Source organism: Diabrotica undecimpunctata, chromosome 9 (assembly GCF_040954645.1).
Source record: "Diabrotica undecimpunctata isolate CICGRU chromosome 9, icDiaUnde3, whole genome shotgun sequence".
NCBI classification, from domain to species: Eukaryota; Metazoa; Arthropoda; class Insecta; order Coleoptera; family Chrysomelidae; genus Diabrotica; species Diabrotica undecimpunctata.
In genome coordinates, this window is record NC_092811.1 from 89,938,379 (window position 1) to 89,961,358 (window position 22,980).

At 32.7% G+C, this 22,980-nt stretch overlaps 1 protein-coding gene across 4 annotated transcripts in view; it reads left to right on the forward strand.

Annotated features, from left to right (window-relative positions):
- LOC140450265 (E3 ubiquitin-protein ligase RNF144B) overlaps positions 1-20,197 on the forward strand; it is a 393,953-nt gene extending 373,756 nt beyond the window's left edge. For all 4 annotated transcript variants that reach the window (XM_072543787.1, XM_072543785.1, XM_072543788.1 and 1 more), the window contains one exon: positions 1,427-20,197. In XM_072543787.1, the coding sequence (XP_072399888.1) occupies positions 1,427-1,681 (255 nt within the window). In that variant the 3' untranslated portion in view covers positions 1,682-20,197. The remainder of the gene's footprint in view (positions 1-1,426) is intronic.
- The last annotated feature ends 2,783 nt before the right edge of the window (positions 20,198-22,980 follow it).

Below are 22,980 nucleotides of genomic sequence, written 5' to 3' on the forward strand. Positions count from 1 at the left end.
TAATTTTCATGATTGTTTAATGCTAGTTTTTCTTCTTCAATTTAGTAACTGTAGACATTATTTGTACAAGTTTTTGTACAAATTTATGCTTTACCATAACACTAATACATAATTGACTTATGACTTATGATTCGTCGACATTAGTGTCGTAATGGTTATCTAAGTCGTCGTTTTCGAATTCTGCTTCTTCTAAGTGTGCTAGTTCTCCAGCTTATTGACCATTATGTTGCAGATTTATGAAAAACTCATGGTAAATTGGAGGTACATAGTTCAGTAACTGTTGAACATTTGAATATTTAGCTTGCTTAATGAGAGGCTTTTTGTCAATCGGTAAATGACTAAACTATAAACTACCAAAGACACTTAATACTTCTATGATACCTCCAGCTGTTTTCTTGTAAAACAGGGTTAAAAGTTTGTGCTGTTGAAAATCTAACCATTGCATGCTCTCTATTTCACTTACGCTCTTCTTGAAGTATGGCGCAAGTGTTTGAAAGTCTAAAAAATCATCATTTTCCGTCTGTACTGTAAACAACTTTCTACTTGTAGAAGTTACCAGCTCCATCCAATATTGAGGTACATACATATCTTGTTTTTGGTTTTTTTTTCTTTTAACTCTTATCAAATCAAAGTCTTGGCCACACTCATTATAAGAATGACCACTTATAAAAAAGCGATGATCTACTGTTTGAATATTTATTGTTTTTGACAATGTAAAGCTAAAATTTGACTGCCAGGTGACTCTTACTTTGGCCTCCACAGTTGTCGCTAAATGCATTTATGTGTTTCGCAGATGGGGGAAGGCTTCTGATATATTTTAGAAGACAAGATGATATTTTCTGACATCCACGTGACGCCTGACCTTTGTGGCACATAAAGAAAAGGCTTGTTCCAGGCTGTAGGTTATGGACGCCTAAGTTGTACGTCCATAGTTGCCTTAAATAATATGCTTTATAAGTTGAGACATTAGGACTTGTCATAGTTTTTGGCAAGTCGAAGATGATCGCAACTTTGCTACCATCCTTTAGGTCATGCTACTCACACTTACGCAAGTAAAAGTCTGTTTCTGCCTGAGCTAAAAATGGTGTCTGTACTTGGCGTTTTGAAACTAAGGTTGAACTGAGTATTAAAAATATTCTTGTAAAAGCTTTCCTTTGTAAGATCTTCCTTTTTTCGTCCTTACAGAAATCAGAATAAAGTTTGTATATTATTTTCTAATTACACTCCTGAGGAAGATACCTCCTATTCGGAGTCTTATTTCTAATCTGGTGGCTTGTGTACCTAGGGAACTTGTTAATATGCTCTTTTATGATTTCAATTGTCTCTTTTTTTTTAGAGGATTTTTTACTCTTAATCTTTTTTAAGCTGAACCATATCTTTAGTTCTCCAGTAGTTAAATAAAATATTAATTATTGTTAACGTTTAGGACGACTTTTTGCTGAGACACTACGACAAAGGACCCTGCAAAAACAAACTGGGACACTCCCGAGCTTCGGTTATCTGGCATCGGACCCAGGTCATCGGCATTTTTGCCGGATTCGGCATTCTTCTACTGGTCGCCTCACCACTGCTCCTCCTCGCCGCACCATGCATAGTTTGCTGCAAATGTCGTGCCTGCAACCAGGGCGCCAACAAGTTGGACAACGAAGAGGAACCAGAACCGCCGCCTGAGGAGTCATGATATGCGCGATTCCTTCGATGGTTTACAACCGGTGCGTGAAAATGTAAGGGGCCAACAAATATTGACAAAAAGTAGGCAGTTGCAGCTCAGTTTCTGTTTATGACAGTTTATTACTTCGTGTACTATTTTGACATCGATGCAATTTCAATACATTGAAATAAATTTTTCCCCCGGAACTCAACAATTTTCACCTGTTTTTAAAATAGCTGTTTTTTTTTTGTTTTCTTATGGCGGCAACACATCTACCGGATCCGTACAAGGTGTACTGATTCGAAGAATATATCACGAAAGATGAAAGTAAGATATTTCCTTTTTCATATCTGGTTTTAAGCCCTGTTTGTTCATGGTATATCTTTTACAACTGGACAGTAGCGTTAGCCTTATTTTTTTTTTATTTTTAATTAAGACATATTCCAAACGCCACCAATTCCATTTTATTGTTTACAATTTTACTTTTAATTTTATGAAACATGTCGACAGCTCCCATAACATCTAATTGGCAACTTTAAGTTAAGTTAAGCCCAAAACATCTAAAACTACCATTTTTAGTAAGAAAATATTTGTTTTTTGATGTTAAAAATAGTACTCATAGTATAAACTGTTAACTTTCCACATTCTTAACCAAAGTTTAAAATTTGGATCATTGAAAAAACTGAATGTGAGATTATTATATTTGATAAAATAACTTCAATGGTCTAAATTTTAAAAGAGCTTAAAAATGAAATTTTACTACACATATTTTATGCAAAATATCAAGAGCAATGTTAACTTATAAACGATACCCTTACAGCATAAAAAGTTATTTTGATGGAACACCCTGTATATGGTTTTAATTTTGAAAATTCAACATTGTTCCTATCTGTTTTTAATATTTTACTTTTGCTCTTATCTAGTGCTGATAAAAATAGTAATTAAATACACCCTGCAACAAATTTTAAACAATGACTTCTAAAAGCTGGAATTAATCGTTAAATCGTGAGATTTTCTATACCGATAGCTTTACAAGCTCCGTCCACTAGCGTCATCTTTGAGAAAGCTCTAGAACAGGCCAAGAAGGGGTCACATTAAATTTCTAGACTTTTTCTAAAAATGATTGTAGAGAATGACGTCAGTGGGCGGCAGTAATGCTATTAAGAAAAAAAAAATGTTCATATTGGAATTCTGTGTTTTATCACATTGTATAGTGAAAATGTAGTGGCTTTTTGCCGGGTTCGTTTTTGACTGACGTGATAAATTATGAATACCTGATATTAAGATATTAATAACATGTTTTCATTTGTCCCGCAGTATATGCACGTGTAATAAAATTTCATACAACTTTGTCATTTGGCTTACAATGTTGTGGCTACTTTACATTTTTTTTATTGCCTAACACGATCGATTATAGTATTTTTGTACTGTTATCATTAGGTGTATTTTTTATGGATTGATTTTGTTGGTTTAGTGTAGAGAAACTTAGGAACATGCAGTGACTCACACTTTTACAAAGAATAGTCAAGCAAGAAAATATATTATAGTAGACATTTTTAAGGTTTTAATAATTTTATTTCTATGCAAAAATTTTGAGAAAGTATTATGACACTAGCAGTTTTGTTGATGTGATTTTTGAATGGTTTTTGTTTTTGGGTTGATATCGCATGTCTCAACATTTTTGTTTTATGTAACACTGAATATTATATACGTTTTTGTAAAATAACTTTGTGGAAGATACAAGATGATATAGAAACTTTTCTATAATTTAATAAACATTACTAATGCCGTAAGCTGAAGAAATATTGTTAAAATCTGAGAACTTCATAAAATTTATTTAGAATACTGTGTTTTGGTCAGAGAGCAAAACCTTAACCATGATTCCTCCTTTACATATTAATAAACTTGTAAAGCCAAACAAAATAATTTGTGATATAATTGTTCCAAATAAAACTACAATTTCAAGGTGTAGTCAGGGTTAATCAAAGCTTTCCCGTCTCGGCAACCAGAGTCATACGTTTTTATCATATACTGGTACGGTGACAAATTTATTCAATAAGCAAGCATGGTCGAAAACCTACCAGAAAAACAATCATGCAGTCTGACCAAATTATTCTCTCAATTTCGTCTATTTAACGTAATTTGTAACAATAATGCAACCACCTAGATCATCATCGTCGTCATCATCATCATCGTCATCATCATCATCTTTGGCCCGATAATCGGATCCTGGCCTGCTCCAAGATTCTGTTCGGTTTCTAGCGACGTGTTGATATCTTCTGATTTTTAATATCTCTAAAAGTCTTGTGTTTAGTATTTCTATTATTAAGTAGGCTTCTATTTTAATAGTTCTAACCAGCTAATGTTTCATATATACATCTTACAAATCAACAACGTGCTTACAACTACAGAACAACAGAACAGTATTTTCTTACACTGTATCAATTGCTAAAATCAGCTTCTGACAGTTTGTCAGACACAAAATACTAATATTAAACTGTAAAACAGAAAGCGTTATATATTAACAAAAAGTCGGTCTCAACTTCATCTCACCATTTAATTCGCGGTCGGCCTCTGTTTCTCCTTCCTACAGGTGTTGCTGTGGTTAGCTTCTTAGCAATCTTGTTGTCTGGCATTTGTATTTTCTGTCCAGCCATCTGTAAATCGCTGTATTTTATTGAACGTTACGACGCGACGTCTGGTTAATTAAAGAGTTGGTTATAATTCGAAGTTATATCTTTTTCGCCATTGCCCTTGATTATTTATAGCTCCAAATATTTTGCGGAGTACTTTACTATGTTTCTTGAGTGGAATTGTTTTTGGAGTCCATAGCATGCCCTATTTATAAGTTTTATTCGTCCTTTAATTTCTTCGCTTGTTTTCTTGGTAGTAGTCTCTAGCGAGCCAAGGTATGTGAAGCTGTCAACACTTTGACCATCTAGGTCAGTGGAAGCCGATTGTTTAAAAATAAAACGGCACCTCAGTCATGCTATTAAAAGCGATACTTGAGATGCCAATTTTCGTAATTTTTGTAAAAGATTATACTAAATAGTCATATTATTTATTAAATATAAAGAAAACCAAAATTTAGTGAGAAGATCTTGCCTAAGCTTTACAGTAAAATAAATGTAAATAATATACTTAAGGCTACAATAGAGATACCGTCACATCTGTAGGAGAGCTGGTTCCAGCTTCAAATGGAGACAAATGTAGCAGCAGAATTGACATTGGCTGTAATGATAGTACCATTGATGTTGGCATGCTACATCTCCTTAATAAGCAGCTGTTGTGGTGAATTTCACGTGGTGTTAATTGGGTAGTCCCACCAAATAGGGGGACAACAAAAAAAAGACCCAATAATAAAAAAACTGCAACAAGAAATCTTTTGTTACCTGACAGCATAAAGTTAAATGTCTTGTCTTGCCATGAGGTTCCAAAAAATTAATAATCATAAAAAAAATTTCAATGGCAAGGACGATATGATTATGAAAGTTAAAAATGATTTAAATAAAATATTCTACCTACATATGTCCTTTTATAAGGTTTGAAAGAAAGCATGGACATAGATAGGTTAAGTATGTTATGATAAAAAATATTAAAATAAAACTGTATGAAAGAACACAGAGTATTTGTTAAGTAGTAAATCTTATCCTAAGAACAAGATAAGACAAATAAAATGGGTTTGTGAACTAAAACTAAAAGATATAAAGCAATTACTATTTTAATAGGAATAAGCCACAATTGGAGTTTAAAAAAGTTTGTTTAATTTAATTGCTTTAAGATGCCACAAGAAAATAGCTTCAGAACAATATAAAAAATGTACCCTACTTCAATTAGTTTGAAGTGATATTTGACATTGTATATTGGAAATACCAATATACAAACAAATTTTGTATCTAGATGAAATTTAGTATACGGGTGGTATACTACAGATGTAAATGAGAATATAACTGAAATAATTATAAATTTAAATTGAAGAATAATAATTAAACAGAGTATTTAGTTGATAGAAAAGTTGAGCGTCAACTATTTTTAGAAGAAAAATAAAACGAGAGTTAACAAATGAATAAAACCAAAAGAAATTTGACATAAATAATTATGTGAAGAAAAATAACAAACATGTGATATTTATAAAGTTACAAATTATTACATTTTATCTATTAGGACTCTCTAAATATCTCTGCTTTAACAGGTCTTTTTATGTTTCTCGTCGTCACATTACGTTCTAAGAACCCGGATTTGGAAGTAGCTTTAATAAACACAAATTTTCATTTTATGGTGGTACTCTTCCATACCTAATATATTTTAGTCAACTCACAACTACTAAGTTGATTGTCTGGATGTCTGGACAGTAAAAGTAACATCTTTTATTACACCGATGGGTGTAATTCATTTTCGGGGTTATTTCTTCTTCGTGCTGCTGACTTTTATCATCCATGATTCAATTTCATACAGAAGTGTGAAATATACATAAAATTTTACAAAATTATATCTTATTTGCGATCTAGAGTACAATGTTAGAGTACATATTGAAAAGCATAGGCCTCAGTAGGTAAATTTTTGTAACTTTTTGGACATTGAAAAAAATTTTTGGAAAAACGAAAATTTTTATAACATAGTTTCATTTTACCTCGATACAATTGACCCAGCGATGCTCCAACTTCTTTAACTCGTCTGAAAAATAATTTTTCTCGAGGTCTGCAAAGTGGGCTTCCGTGGCGGCGATGACCTCGTCATTCGACTTAAATTTCTGCCTGGCGAGTGCCTTTCTTAAGTTTGAAAACGAAGTCGCACCGGGTTAAATCTGGAGAATTCATAGCCCAATTCGACCAATTTCGCAATGGCGACGGCGGAGGTATGATCCGGTGCGTTGCCCAATAATTCTGCGTAGTATTAGCTGTGACATTTTTGCCCTTCTCCAGGTAGGCGGTGTAGATCACTCTTTGTGAAATAAAGAAAAAAATTGTGGCCATCATCTTTCCGGCCGATAAGACAGTCTTCGCCTTCTTCGGCGCACGTTAGCCTGGTGCCGTCCACTGTTGAGCCTGTTCCTTGGTCTCTGGTGTGTACCAGTGGATCCATGTTTCGTCGACGGTTACAAAATGACGTAGAAACTCCTTCGGTTTACCTTAAATAGCGTCAAATACTGCTCTGGTGTAGTCTCACGGTTGCACTTGTTGTCCGGAGTGAGCAAACTCAGCATCCATCGGGCCGACAGCTTTCTCATGCCCAAAATTTCGTGCAGGGTATGATATACTTGGTCTTTTGAGATGCCTACTATTTCAGTTATCTCGCGCACCTTCAATCGGCTGTCTGCCAATAAGATATCTTGGATTTTTGTCACGTTATCCTCCGTGGTAGCCTTTTTCGTGGCTCATCAAAAATCGACGTGCGGCCACGTTGAAACTCAAAAAACTAATTTTTGACGGTTGTCATCAAAGGAGAAGAGTCACCGTACACAGCATCTAGCGCCCTTTCATTTCACTGCGCGATTTTTCTTCCAAAAACAAGAATCGAATCACCGACCGATATTGCTCTTTTTCCATTTTTCTAAAATCTTCAGACACGTCCGCTTTTACACGCGGTCAAAACAAAACTACGAGTGCGAATCGGACGGTCTACGTATTTTCCGATTTATATATAATAAAGTAAAACGTTTCAATTATTTTCCATTCTTTGGGGATTTAGTTCCTTTACTGGACCTGTCCTGTGTATACTTGCATGCGGCGCAAAGAACTGTATTGTTTTATTAAATATATGCATTAAAAGTATGAACGGCATTAGCAATTCAATAAAGAAATGTTCAAAATAAAATTATAGTGAAGTTTCTTAATTTTTTCGACCACATGTTTATTAAAAACAAAACTGATGTACAAAAAAATTATTTTTTTATTGTTGGGACTGCTATTGTAAATGGATTGTAAGATACATTTGATAATGTATGAAAAACTGTGATAAAATACGTAATCTACTTTTGTGTAGTCATTTTTTAAAGATTCGGCAATATTATTGATTTTTGAAAATTGGCTTATTAAAATATATGAAACTAAAAAGTGGTGAAATATGCTACAATTAAAGTGATGTCTGTTTTAAATATACTCGTGACCATATACTTAGAAGACAATTGTTATTGAAAGAAAAATAGATACTTACTATAATTTTTATAAAAGAAAAACTAATGTTGATGAAAATGGAGTATTTTTAAATAATTAAGTGACATTAACAATGTAATGGTAAGAAGTAAAATGAGTCATTCTTTATTAAATATTAAAAATTTTGTATGTACCTTTGGTGGGCACCTTTAGATATGTGTACCGTTGGCGACTTCCATCTTTCATCTTTTCAATCGGGTTATATTTGTTTATCTTTGTCTCCCTGTTGAGAACACCACAACACCTAAATCTGGAACAACAGTTATAAGTGGATCATCTATAACAGAATCGAATTTACACTGGAACTAGAGTCGAATAACCAACTCCTTTTTGATAACCTAATGATCATCAAACGCATGGACGATTCTCTGAGACACACTGTTTAGTGTGTCTCAGAAATATCTAAACGCTCTCTCATCATCAGCAAGCACAAATAAAAAGGAGTTGTCATAAATTTATTACAAGATCCTTAAAACTAAATGATGACTCCAACAAACAAAAAAACGTCAAAAATAAAGCACAGCCTCAGGAAAAATGGCTACACTAAAACCAACATACAGAAAGAAGAACAACAACAGAAAGAGCTGCATAAATTAAGTCGCAGCTTTCCTACAGACATTTTTCCATTAGAAAGTCCATACAGCGTATCCTAAGAGATCCGCTGTATCAGCGTATCTCTTAGGATACGCTGGAAAAAATATACTGGATGAACACAAACTAGATCTGAGACATATAGATCGATTAAATTAATAAAAATAAATCTTTTTTCGTCACAACTATATAGGCGGGTTTGACAATTGAAATGTGTAGCGTGAGATATTACAAAAAGACTCTCATCTAGTGATAGTAAATTTATTGAAACTTATTATTAATTAACAACATTAAAGGCTGAAATTAACCAATATTTTATAAGAAAAGTGCTTTTTAACAAAACTTTCAGCAAATAAAATTGCTAAATTTTTTTAAAGAGGAATGTTGTAAACAAAGAATACTTTGTTTTTCAACACAATTTCAAAATACAGCGTTCGGAAAAAAATACATCTTGGGTTCTACTGGACCAAATTTACTATTTCTTTTTTTAAACTGGGGTATAACGTTAAAATAATAACTGTCTCTCTCTTGTTGTTTCCCCATGATTGAGGATCGTGATTTCTTCCAATATTCCTAACAATTTTTCTCAATCGGTCTCTATCTGTAGCTGCTCTGAGAGCTTCGCAGAATGAGTTTCCAGCTGAATTCTTAATTTAGTCGGATCATCTAGTTGGTGATAATCCTCTTGATCTTCTCCACGGAACGTTTTCAGAAACAATTAATCTCTCCAAACTATCGTCACCTCTGCGAACCACGTGACCGAAAAATTATAGATTACGTTATAGACATATTGTGAACAGCCTTTTTTTTAATCTCAAGTTGGTTTAAAATGGAAACGTTTGTCCTATGGGCTATCCAAGGTATGCGCAGCATTCTTCTCCAGCGCCACATCTCAAAGGCATCAATTTTTTGGCGCTCGCGTCCGCAAAGAGTCCAAGTTTTTGCCCCATATAGAAATATTGAGAATACAAGGGCATTCACCAGTCTTGATCTCCATCTCCAGTTTATCTTGATATTTTGGGAGATAGATCTGTCTTTCCAAACTTTAGTTAGGCGACTCATCGCATTTTTTGCCATACCAATACATCTCCGAACTTATGCTTCACAGTTACCATCGTTAGTTATACTACACCCGAGATAGACAAAACTGTCCACTATCTGGTATTCCTGTGACATGTCAGTTGAATAGTGTGGAATCTATCGACCACCATTATTTTTGTCCCGACTTTATTGATTTTTAGACCAACTTTATTGCTTTCGTACTCAACTCTTCGCAGAAGATTAAACATTTGTTGCTCATTTGCTGCTATAAGTGTAGTGTCATCAGCAAATCTTAAATTGGAGATTTTCCTAACATTTAACATATTTTCATTGCAAAATTATCCTAAATAAAGCAGTTAATGACTATGGGATGTACAAACCTTTTCATAAGTCGCTTTTTATTATTATTTATTTATTTATTTAAAATATAATTGTATTATTGGCGTCCCCACGTTGGGCTCCAATGTGCAACGATAAGACTACCAAAGAGAATTGAAATATTATTATAATTCTACATTATTCCATAAATTATTCAAATTATTTGAAGAAATAATAGTAAAAAAGAAACTGAAGGTTAAGGAATTAATAAAGAAAGTAAAATAAAATAATTATTTAAATATAAATTAATAAAGATGTGACAATTTTTTATAAATAACTAACTGAAAAACTAATTAATTTTGGTAAAAACTATTCAACCGATCTGGCCCATCTTTTGCACACAATTTAAACACAATAAGACCTTCAACTTTAGGTACATTTAAGTTTAAAAAACAATAAAAAAGTTATTAACAATATTCAAAAACAGCGATTTTGTTGTTTATTTTGTGCATATCTCATTGTGAGTATCTTTTTTTTTTTAAATGTTGTGTGTTGTAGTCAAATCTCTAAACAGATAAGTTTTTAAGTTATGTGCAAAATGATGAGTTTTTACGTTTTGAATGTTTATTTAAAAATACACTGCGCTCCAAAATTAACGCATAATTTTACAATTATTATTTTGAGTTGTAATGAAAAAATTTTAGTTTGTTCTTTTCTGCTTTATGATTGTTTTAGAACATCTTAAATAAAAAACTTTTCTTTTTTCATAAAAAATGTATTGATATTAACAACATATCATCATAAATCTAAACATCTAAACAAACTAACATTATAAATTAATAACCAAATTAAAATTTTAAAGTTGAAGCAAATACTAGTATCGTGTACTAATATCGAGTATTGCCTCCTCTGGCATTTATTACTGCTTGACAACGATCTCTCATACTGAGAATAATCGTTCTGATTTCTTCTTGATCAATTTGATCCCAAATTTCAACCAACCGCAAAAACAGTTCATCTAATGTGTTTGGTGCATTAAGTAGTTGTCGTAGTCGTCTGCCTATGATGTCCCAAACATGTTCTATTGGGTTGAGGTCAGGACTTCTCGCAGGCCAATCCATGGCAGGAATTCCAATGCAATATTTGCCTTCTATGGTCTCTGGTCAATAATGGGCCAACTGGTGCCCTTCCAGGGTGTAGGTCGTTTTCGGCAAGTCTTCTTCTAATCGTATTTTGGCTGATTCTAAAGTTATAACGATTCAAAAATTCATTTTATAAAGAAGTACTGGTAACAAACCTTTGTCTCAGTGTACGAAGTGTCAAAAACCGGTCTTGATAAGGAGTTGTAACCCTTCTACGGCCTTGACCGGGTCTTCTCGAGTTACTTCCAGTAACAGAAAAACGTGTTAACACTCTTTAAATGGTTAACTGGGTGACGTTAAAACGTTCAGCGAGTTCTACTTGAGTGTATCCTTCTTCGCGAAGAGTAACAATTCTAAAACAGTCACTTTCTGACAAATTTCGATTTTCTTGCTGCTGGTGGTTCATTTCAAAGAAAAAACACTTAATAAACTTGAAAACGCTCTTTAAACGTTCAGCACAACGCAATCCAACCCAACCAAATTCGAAATATAAGCACAATTAGCACGTTTTTAATTTTTTTACAAAAAATGGTAAAAACATCAGCGTTTTTTATCGTTCTTTCGATAAATTTTACAATATACCGGGGGTAACAATAATATATTAACACAAAAATCGAAACATTAAAATTATTTGATTTACCAGGGTTTTTAAAATTATGCGTTAATTTTGAAGCGCAGTGTAGTTCCAGTAATAAATTGATGAATCCCTAGATAAGTCTTTTTGGAATATCTCATACTACACATTTCAACTGTCAAATCAATGTATATAGTTGTGTCGGGTAAAAAACTAATTTAATCGGCATAATAAGAAAATCTCTTCAGCTCTTGCAAACAGCTCGCAGCCATGCTACACTCCAAGAAAAGAACAATAAAGGAAGCCATAGAAATTGAGGCACAAGGAATCCCCAACATTGAAGTCACTAATCAATAAACCCAACACCCAAATTAAAAAAGAAAATTCGCAGCCCTCAAATTCAACTCCAAAATCCGGCACTGGACACCTCAAATCATCCATGCGGACCTAAACACATATTTATACCCCCCGACCGAGAAAGTATCGTAAATAGATTCTAAAGTAAACTGACTTTACAATAAATTTTTTATTGACTCATTTTTACTTCGAATAATCAGTAATCATAAAAAATGAATAACTTGTTTGAAATATATCCTAAGAGCTGTTGAGTTTCTCACTATTAAACCTGCTTTTGGTCTAGTCTTACGATAAATGCAAATGCAAACATACGGGGTGAATCAAAATCGTGGAACGATTTAAATATTTATGTATAAACATATATGTGATCGAAGCTTTGAATCACTCTGTATCAACAAGTGCTTATTTTTACGTTGCATCACTAACAAAGTGGTTTTCTTTTAGGTGAGTTTTAACATGGACGGAATCTGTGATAGAACTGTGATTTATTATTACCGTCTGTGGCTTAAACTCGTTATATTGCATATTTATTTATACAATTAGCGCGTAATATTTTGTTTTTTTAATATTTGGACATCATTTCAAAAATATGATTCGATTCTAGAGAATAAACCAACATTTTATGCTATTAAAACTGAGGGATACTAAATTTTTACTGTTTTAACGTGTATATCATATCACTTATCTTCTTCTTTATGTACCATATTGTTACGACAGTTCCGTAAGAAATTATTCCTTATAGAAAAAGTCCCTTGACTCAAAAAAAGACATCAAGAAAAAGAGATATCATTAAAAAATTCCGAAATGGCTCGTAATGCCTGGAACGTCAGAAAATGTGTATAAACACAGGAAGTTGACAGTTTTAGTAACAGGAGTAATTGAATTTTTGAAAATTGGTATCAGTTAAAGTCAAGTCTTATAATATTATTTGTGTCTTCAATAAAATTGATTTTTAAGAAGAGTAACAGTATTAATATTATTCAACGTTTGTGATTACCATGTCGAAAGCTTTACGATCTTTTGCTATATGAAAAAGTTACCTTGCGTTTAATATTTCAATCTAATACGAATGTTTTCCAGTCAAGAAGCTTGTTTTCTTCCTACACCCATTCTACTTCATATTTTCCACCTTAAAAATCAACTGTAGTTTTCCTATATGTATTTTCTATACTCTAACAAACAAATATCGAAATTAGTCATCCAAAGTCACGCGTCGAAACTGGTCGAAAGTAGTCGTAATCACGTGTCAATCATGAATTCTCGGAAATTGTGAATGCGATCATTGGCGGCGCGTAAGAAAATATGTTTTCCTGCAGGAGAGTGGCGCACTTAGAATTTTCCTGGAGGAGGGGTTTGGTTGGGCACCGAAAATTTTGTTTTTGCTACCTCCATTTTGAGTCCTTAAAATTTGAGTCTTTAAATTTTTGGTTTTAGTTTAATTTAAAGTACTAAAGATAGCAGTGCCAAAGATTCAGATATGTATTATCCTGCCTACCAACTAAAACCACTCTCTCCTACTTGTGCGCAGTTGACTGTCGCACGTACTGTACTCTGAAAGAAGGATGGCCGCTGTAAGGCTGTCGACATTTTTGGAACACCTCCTTCTCTTATCTAGATCTTATCTCTGTCGTTGGTCGGGTTGGTGTTTCTCTTCTTCTTCTTCTTTCTTTTAATTGCTGTTTGGATGTAACTGTGAACACTATTACATCGCTTTTTATTTTCCGTCATCTCCACGATCATCTCTTTCACAGTCAGAAGGTTCACACCTATTTCTCTATACATTCTGTTTCTCTCCACTGTACATCTATTACACTCTAGCATTGTGTGAGTAACAGTGTCGGAATATTCGCAGTATAGGCGTTTATCTGTATCTGTCTTTCTGAACCTATGAAGATACGCCCTAAAACAGATAATCTATCCAGTCCCTTAGTCTCGGGATTAGCAGCTTGTTCCACTGGGCAACATCTGTGTTGTTACACTCTTCTTGTCATCTTTCCATTGAACTTTCCCGTTCTTCTTTTTTATGGGTTTTGTCAAATGCTCTATTCTCTCATAGAGATGTCTCCTTTCGACTGCTAACACATGCAGAGGAACACAACCCGCGATAGTCCACAAGGCCGCCGCAGATACAGTCCTGTAGGCGTATGCCTTGCAACAGACTCGTTCTGTCTACTCATGTTATCATGAGCCTAATATTAGGTATGATATCTGCATCTAAATATATTGAAAAATATTATTAATTGTTGTGTAGTTCTATTGTGTATTATAATAATTTGACTCGATTTACACAATAGTGAACACGTGCATTTGTTCTTCTCAGAAATGATTAGTATTTTCGATAGGTTGCAGATAATAATTGAATACCTGTATAAATTAAAACACTGAAACTAGCGAATGTGTCACATTCGATATTTTGTGTTGTACAAATATATGTTTAGTTATATTTATACAAAACAAAAGTATCGAATATTCCATTTCTGTCAGTTTGCAATGGTCTCATTATTATGAGATTCAGAGCAAGAACGCGAATAAACATATTCGATATTTTGACCTAAAACCAAATAGGAAAATGTTCATATTCGATAGTTTAAACAGAATATTTCCCGCGTTCCTTATCAAGCTACAATGTCGATAGTTTGCCACAAGTTGTAATCTGAAAAACCCAATTTTTCATATTCGATAGTTGGAAATAGTAGGGACGCTATTTACCGTGATTTATTTCTTCTGTGTAATAATGAAGTCGCTGTGATGAACCCCGGAGCCGGAAAAGGGTCCTCCCCGTAGAATCCTGAATGAATTAATACTAATATAATATGTAATTACGTGGCTAAAGATTCCAAACCAAGCCAAAACACAAAAAAGTCAATGAATAAAATAAATTACCCATCCGAAAATACAAAGCGACATCTTATCAACTGATGTTTGCGTTTTTGGTCCCCTTTGCCTTATTTCACATGTTCCTTAATAAACTCGTCTAACTTCCCATATCACTTCCGAGTATCAGCTCTGAATGAACGGGTTATCTACTTTTCTCATTGGCAAATGTTAATCCAAATACATTGTCTTCGGATATCTTCATCTCCTTTGCTACATCACGCAACTTAAATTTACGATCGACCAAAACAATTCTGTGTGCTTTTTTATGTTTCTAGAACAACTGCCGAATTTGGGCGACCAAACTTTTAAACTAAGCATCCGATTGAGCTTAATTTGACAGTTGACGTTTGAAAATTTATACTTTCTGAATCATATGCATTTATTATTAGAGACGCTATAAGGTCTGAGATTTCTTGAATGATGTGGTACATTTCTAATCTTATCTTTAATGGCTCTTTATATATTTAATGAGCTCTTAAAGAAATTGAATTATAGTACTTTGATACTGATTTTAATGGCATAATATGTAGTTCTTATAACCCAAGTCAATATTTTAATACAAATTAGCCCTAGTATCTTAATATTTTTTGAACTGAAGTCCTGTTACTAGTTATATAACACCGTTTGATCGGCCTAAACATTTAAGAGTTTCTTTAGAAGGTTCTGCGAAAGTTCGTTTATGTAAGCATATTTTAATCTATACATATATGTAAATACTGATTTAAAAAAAAATGTTACGAGTCAATCTGGAAGAAATGAAGTACAAAGTAGCATTTCTGATTTATCTAAAAAGTGATTTGGTTATTTTGTTAAGAGTTTTGCTCGTTTTATCCAGCAATTCGTTTTAAACTTAAACAATATTAAAGAAAATGATCTGAAATGTTGGATAAAATAATTTATATCACATTTGTTATGTTCGATGATGATTTATACAATTAGCAACAGTATATTACCAAAAATTATGTATTTTATGATATACAATGGTAAAATAAGGCACTGTAAAATGAAAACCAAACTTGTTTCCTTTATATAATTGGTGCGGTAAGGGTTGTAACAAAAAGGGAGGTTATAAATTAAACCACATATTCTGGGTCCAAAAATAAGTCGATTGAAATCTTATTTATCTTAGTTTAAATGTGCACACACAAAAATTACAGCCCTTTTAAATTACTTAATGATAATCTCGTTACATTGTTAGACATTTTGTAATGAAAATGGATACGTGGCTTTCGTATGGTAAGAGTATCTTAAAAAATGTATTACTACAAACATTTTATGAGAATTGTTATACTCTAAATCCCTTCAAATTTTTATGTAAACTCTATTCAAAGTCAAATGCGCTTAAATAATATATTTGACCACCTCGTAAAACCTAAATTTTCAATTTACTTTGGACATACGTTACAATATAATTAAATTATTTTGACACTATTAGTTTAACACGATGTTTTTGAAACTTTTTTGTGTTTTAGTAGTTTTTCAAAAAAGCGAGTTCTATCGAGTCTAAATGTGCGCGTTATGTTCGTTGCTAATGACGTTACGAGTGTTTTCCGTTTAACATAAAAAGTAAAATCCTTTGTTTTTAAGGTGATCATATTCATACAGTAACTTTTCAAAGGTTATTAAATGATACAGACGAAGCTGGTGTTCCTTAAATAGTCTCCAAACCGTCATTTGAGAAACATCTAGCTGACCAGCTACTACTCCCGTACTGCTTCCAGAGATTTCTTCAATTGTATCTTTAACTTGTTTTTTATCCACTTTTGTTGAGCTCTGTTACCAGCAAGGGTGGTCGTAATACCTCATTAACAACGATCAGTACAAAGGAAAAATCGTCTGGTGTATTCCGATTGGATATTTCGTATAACGCCTTGCAATTGCCTCACTATTCCATGGTATTTCTTTGTGATTACCAATATTTCCGATAATTATCTGAAACTTTAATAAAGCTTGAGCAAACTTATGTCTAATTCAATGCACATTTGCCATTTCTGAAAATTTGTACGCCATTGTAATAGAGATCATTTAATTCTTTAATGATCTTAACGCACAATAATCGGAAGCTTTAGCGTTGAATACAAGATCGTTGATGCGCTGTTTAAAAATATCCCTAGTAACAAGTGTTTAACAGTCCACTACAGAAGTATACCTACGGAAAAATCTCGATAGAAACTTGGTTTTCAAAATAGTACTAAGAGGTAAAAATAATTTTAAAAATATTTGTTAAAATAGTGGTGTCATGATAATAAATATCAAATAACAATTTTTTGAGGTAGAAGCCAAAACGTCAACAATAAAATATTTTAAATTATCATTGGGATTAAAGCAATTTTGATTTTAATCTCAAAATTTTATATATACCTACATATTTTTGGCTATCTGCTTTCTATCGAATCATTGATAAGTAGCCGGATCATTTCACTATCCCTCCATCCAATTCTCTCAATTACTGACTTATGTTGACCTTTACAGGCTGGATATTCTGGCATTTACTCGACCTTTATAACACAACATTAATTTCAATTCAATTTTCTTATTGTTATATTGTATTTCTTCTGTACAACGTTATTAGTTATAGAAAGAAAGCTTGTACACTAAAAAAAAGAGAATTTAAAGCTTCCGAACTAGTAGATTTCCATAATATTGGTTGAGCCTGATTTTTTAACTGTAATTCTGCTGATCGTCAGCAGTTTTCAAATGATAACACTCGTAAACTACATTTCATGTAATCCTGCTAAGTATTTGAGATATGTATTCTGTTATCTGTTGTTATAGGTAATCAGAACATAATTTTGACTAGTTGCTACAAAAATGTTATCATAAATCTGGAAAAAAAGTTTTCTTTTTACAGTGTTGTTTCTTTTTACAGTGTTGTTCTTTGTTTGTTAAAGAATATGGCAAAATTAATTTTAGAAGTTTTTCCAAAAGTAAAATGTACATTTTATATTTTAATCCAATATTTAAGATTGATTATTTAATTTGTAAAAAAAACAACCATTCAGGAGATATGAATTACTTAATAAAGCATATCAAATATAAGTATGGTCTGTTTCTTTTATGTGATATCTTGACGGTCCATCTTTAATATATTGCACAATAATATGATAGTCAACTCAAGATTACTGCGACAGTAAATTAACAACAAGATACAACAATTTAACTAATATGTCATCACAAAGCACGTAATATGACAACGTTGAAAGATAATATAGGTGGGCATTTTCTATCTAACGTGATACTAAATAATAATTTGCCAATTGAAATAAACTAAGCGCGTGTTTTATATCGGCAACGGCGCCACTCTACGTCACAGACGACATACCAACAGACGACTGTTGGTATGATCAGCTCTCACAGCACTTTTAATACAAAATTATATATTCTAAATTTTAAAATTACCTCTAGGGGCTTTAATAGTAAAAACATCCCGCCATTATTTCTTGTTCAAATAATCTATCTTATGTGAAAGCTTATCAGCTTTCTACAGACTATTTATTTGTTTTGGCATAGCACAATCACAATATAGAACAATAATTAGTTTTTAAAGCTATTAATCTAATTTAATATGTATTTATAAATACAATTTATTAATATATATTATATTATTATCAAATTGTGTAACAAATCAAAACATAAACAAAACTCTTACTCTAAAAAAGCGGCAACACTTTATACACTTTTGCCACAAGCCAAACTGTCAATAAAATTTGAAGTATTCCCGTATCAGTTGCGTAAAATTGTTTAATCTATTTAATTAAAATTATTATTTATGGAATATTAGACTTAAAATAATTTTAAAATTTCCAATATAATGATGATTACATTTTTCTGATTATTACACCATGTTGACGCCTATGAAAGATCGAGCAGTTCTGTATGGGTTTCGTATTAGCTGTGTTATAAAAATTTGAACTCTAAGGTTGACGTTCTGGAAATTTTAAATATAAGTGATGTCACTTTATATAAATTGTGACGTGCAAGCACTTTTATATGAAAAATGCTATACTTTTGATTGACTGTATAAATTGAGCAATTGTTATTATGTTATTGTACAAAATCAATCATTCTGCAATATATTGATGATAGATCTTCTAGTGAATGTTTTAATCATATTTGCTCAAAAAATAAATGCAATAATCTATGGACCTCGCTAAATTACAGTGGAGTATGCAAATCCTATAACTGCATTACATATCTAAAATTACTTTTGGGAAAATCTCTTATCAACTACAGCTAAATAATCATTAGTAGGATCAAAAAAAAATTATTATCACAAAACCTGTTACAGACAATATAACCAAGAAAATTTTTATATTTAATAAGTATATAAATTGGACAAGAGAATATTTTTTCACTATTAAAACTTGATTTAAGCTTGAATTGTTAAGTTTTCGCACGAGTAAAATAATATTTTGATGAAATTAATTAGGAAATTTTGTTTACAAAGCCAATGAAGAAAATTAAGGTAATTGGTGTTAATCGGTGTGTAATATTTTTTATAATCAATAAACACGATTATATATCAGCTACAATGTATTTGTGGACAAAGTTTTCTATTTATAATATTTAAATGTATTGGTAATTATGAAAACTGTTAATGTATGTAATTTTAGTGTTTTATGAATTGAAGTAAATCAGGACGATTAAAAAATAACTTATTAGGAAGACAACAAAACCAACTGCAGTACTCGTTTTCCTGAACTGTTTCGATTATGTTGCCATGGCTACTGTTTAGCCTTTTTCCTAGATATTAATACCCTGTAAAGCTTATCAATGCCTATTCCAATATTGGAAGTTAGTAATCATTCATCATGATCATCGTCGCCTTTGCCTATATCTATATGTGGGGATAGCTTCTTAATTATTTCTTCAGTTTCCTTTTTTGGGTCGTACCGATATTAATCCCGTCTGATCTGATGGAATCATACTTTCACATGAACTTTATTAGTTTCTCCCACACACTAGTTACTCCCTCCTATTAGTATACTTATTGGAGACTTTTGGAACTACTTTGTTCGAAAAGGAAGTTAATAGTTTTCCATAATTACCATAGTGTTGTTTTATCCCTACGATTATAATTTGCTACAGGTTGTGTATATCTCCTAGATCTCTGAAAATAAGCCGGGGAAAGAAATCGGAGATAAACCCAACTGTTGGTGCAACAGCTTGTTGATGTTTGTACTTTTCAGGCTGTACATCCGTTGCTTGAAAATTAAATGTATCTATGTGCCCTGCAAGTATCACAAGACATAAGAAGTGTCTCGCGGGTCTTGATATAAAATCTATAATGTTGACGTTACCTGATAGTTAACAGTTGCAAAGTTAAAAAGGTATTTAAAACCGAATTTCATACATAAAAATCATTGTAATAATTATTACTACTTATTGTTTAATATTAAAGTGCATATGTATATATTGTTAAAAATTATTGTTAGATATAAATGCTAGGTACTGTGTACTTATTTATGATATATTAAAAGAATTATTGGTATTACCAATTGTTTTATTCCCCATTTGACTCAACTACCGGATCTCTATAGAGAAAGTCCTATAGAGAGTCTCGACTCCCTATATAATTCGAACTGCCTAAATTACTACAATCAATGATCCAACCAGAACCCGTCATCAGAAAAGTCCAATTGGTGAAATACACAGGTGGATCCATACAGCCAAAAACACTGTTACTAGTTGTAATATATTGATTAAGCTAAATAGTACTGATAGATATTTGTAAAGTGTTTAGTTAGCACATAAAGAAAGTTGTCTACTCAGGATTAATATTATCTGTACTAATGATAATGGTTATTTTTCCGAGAATACACTCCAAATAAAAGAATAACATGGAATGTCAGAGGTATTCTCCAAACTGGAAAACTTCACATAGTCGGGAAACAGCTAATAAGGCAAAATATAAACATAGTGATCTATAGAGCGTTTCACGTTAAGAAAATAACATTGCGGAGATAGGGCCATGTATTTCTTATGGACAATAGAAGCGCAGCGATGCCACGATGAACGAAGACAAGCACGATTCAGGGTTGTAAATAATTTGTATTTTCGTTTTCACAGACATGAATTAAATTAATGTTTTTTAACGTAATTTACCAAAAGTGCCCATTCGAAATAAGAGATGAAAAGTAGGGAAAATGATATTAATTAAATAAATAGTATTTACAAAAGATAATTTTATTTTATCTTATTTTAATTATAGTAACGACAGTTTATTTGTTTTTCGGTAAGAATATCATATCTTCTTCTTATGGTGCCGTGCACCTATAGTGCGTTGGCGAATTATCTTAAGGTCAGACGTCTGTCTTTTGCGGCATGCAAAAGTTCGCCAGTGTTAGTTACACCTGTCCAGTTCTTTATATTTCGCAGCCACGACATTTGTTTGCGACCTACTCCTCTCTTGCCCTCAATCTTTCCTTGGATAATTAGTTGAGGGATTGCGTATTTTTCCCCTCTCAGGATGTGGCCCAGGTATCCAATATCATATACCATAAATCATAAAAATCAGTAGAAAATATTGCTTAGTTAAATCATCCACTTTGCCGGCTATTAAAGATTTAAAAGCAAATAAACAGACCACTTGGAATTTGCATTATATAATAATACGGTGTACGTATGTCAGCGATTTTATGTCGTTCTCTGAGACTACATAATGATAATAAGGCTTTGTGGTTCTTCAGTTGTTATTCTGACTTTACAGTTAAATGTTAATTGAAAATGTAAATTCGAAAAATATATCGACAATCTAGTAAACCGCATGCCTGAGAGTTTTGGCAACACTGATCTCCATAAGCCTAATGTTATTTTCTTAACGTGGAACGCTGTATAGCAGAAACACACTGGAGATATCAAGGACATTTTAAAACAAAAAACCGGACTATTTACCCAACAGGATCTGAAAACACAGAGTACAATGGAGTAGCCATACTTATAACAATAGTATGTCGGAATATATCAGGCAATATGAAACATAAACGATAGACTCATAAAGATAAGATTAGAAGCAAAACCAGAAAATTTCCATGTCATTCAGGTATATATGCCCACAACAGATTTGCCAGATGAAGACATTGATGACATTTACAACATAGAAAACATCTTGAAGAAAATCACACAAAAAGAGCCAGTATATATTATTGGAGACTTTAACGCCAAGTTGGGAAAAATTGCAAATGAACCACATTTGAGAGATATTGTCAGGTCATTTGGTTTGGGTATTAAAAATAACATCTACAGTTTACCAGTAATAACAAATACACTTTAAACACCACCCAAGAAGGCTCTCAATATGGACTAGTCCAAATAAAGAACATAAAAATCAAATCGACTACATACTCGTGCGGAAAAGATAGAACACCTCGGTATTAAATGTAAAAGCTATGCCTGGAGCATACTGTGGATCAGATCATAAACTGCTAAAAATGAACTGCAGGCTCAAGCTACATACAACTAGAAAAATACATCATTACAGCTGAAGGTAAATAATACAGAAGAATTCCTGATGAAACTGTTAAGAAAACTGAAAAAGAGGGCCCACCGCGAAAAACCCAAATGAATAAACATTGGATGTCAGGGGAAATATTAGAATGTCTTAGAAACTTTAAAGTTAGTGAAAAAAAAAGAAGAGTTATGCTATAACATACCACAAAAACAGCAAGCCACACTCATGAAATAGCGGAACTGAACAGGAGAATAAAAGGTATGTGCACCAGAGATAAAAACAACCATATAAATAACGTGTGTCAAGAACTGGAGCAATATGCAAACCGCCATGAAAGTCATGAACTTTTTAAAAAAGTTAAATATTTGGCCCGAGAGTTCAAGCCATTCAAGACCATAATGGAGAAGTAAAAACGGATATAGAGAGCATTGTAGAGACATTTAAACTGTACAAAGACGCATCCATCTCAGAACACAAGAAACATGCAATCAGAGAGGCAGAACCAATAATCTTACGAGCTGAAGTAGAGAAGTCTTTCAACCAACGAAGAAACAAAAAATCCTCAGGGATCGATGGCATACCAGCGGATACTTAAAAAGTAACGGGCGTATATAAAATACTGGATATGTGCAACATGATATGAACAAGACATGGATACCAATATTAAAATCCACAAACACCCTTCCCGCCAAACACGAAGAAAGAAAAGCTACTACAAACAACGACATGCCCCCTTAAGCCGAAACCAGTGGAGGGGAGGCGAGTGGGAAATATAAATATTGCCTCCGTAATACAACGCAGCGAACCAGATCGAATATCTCGGCGTG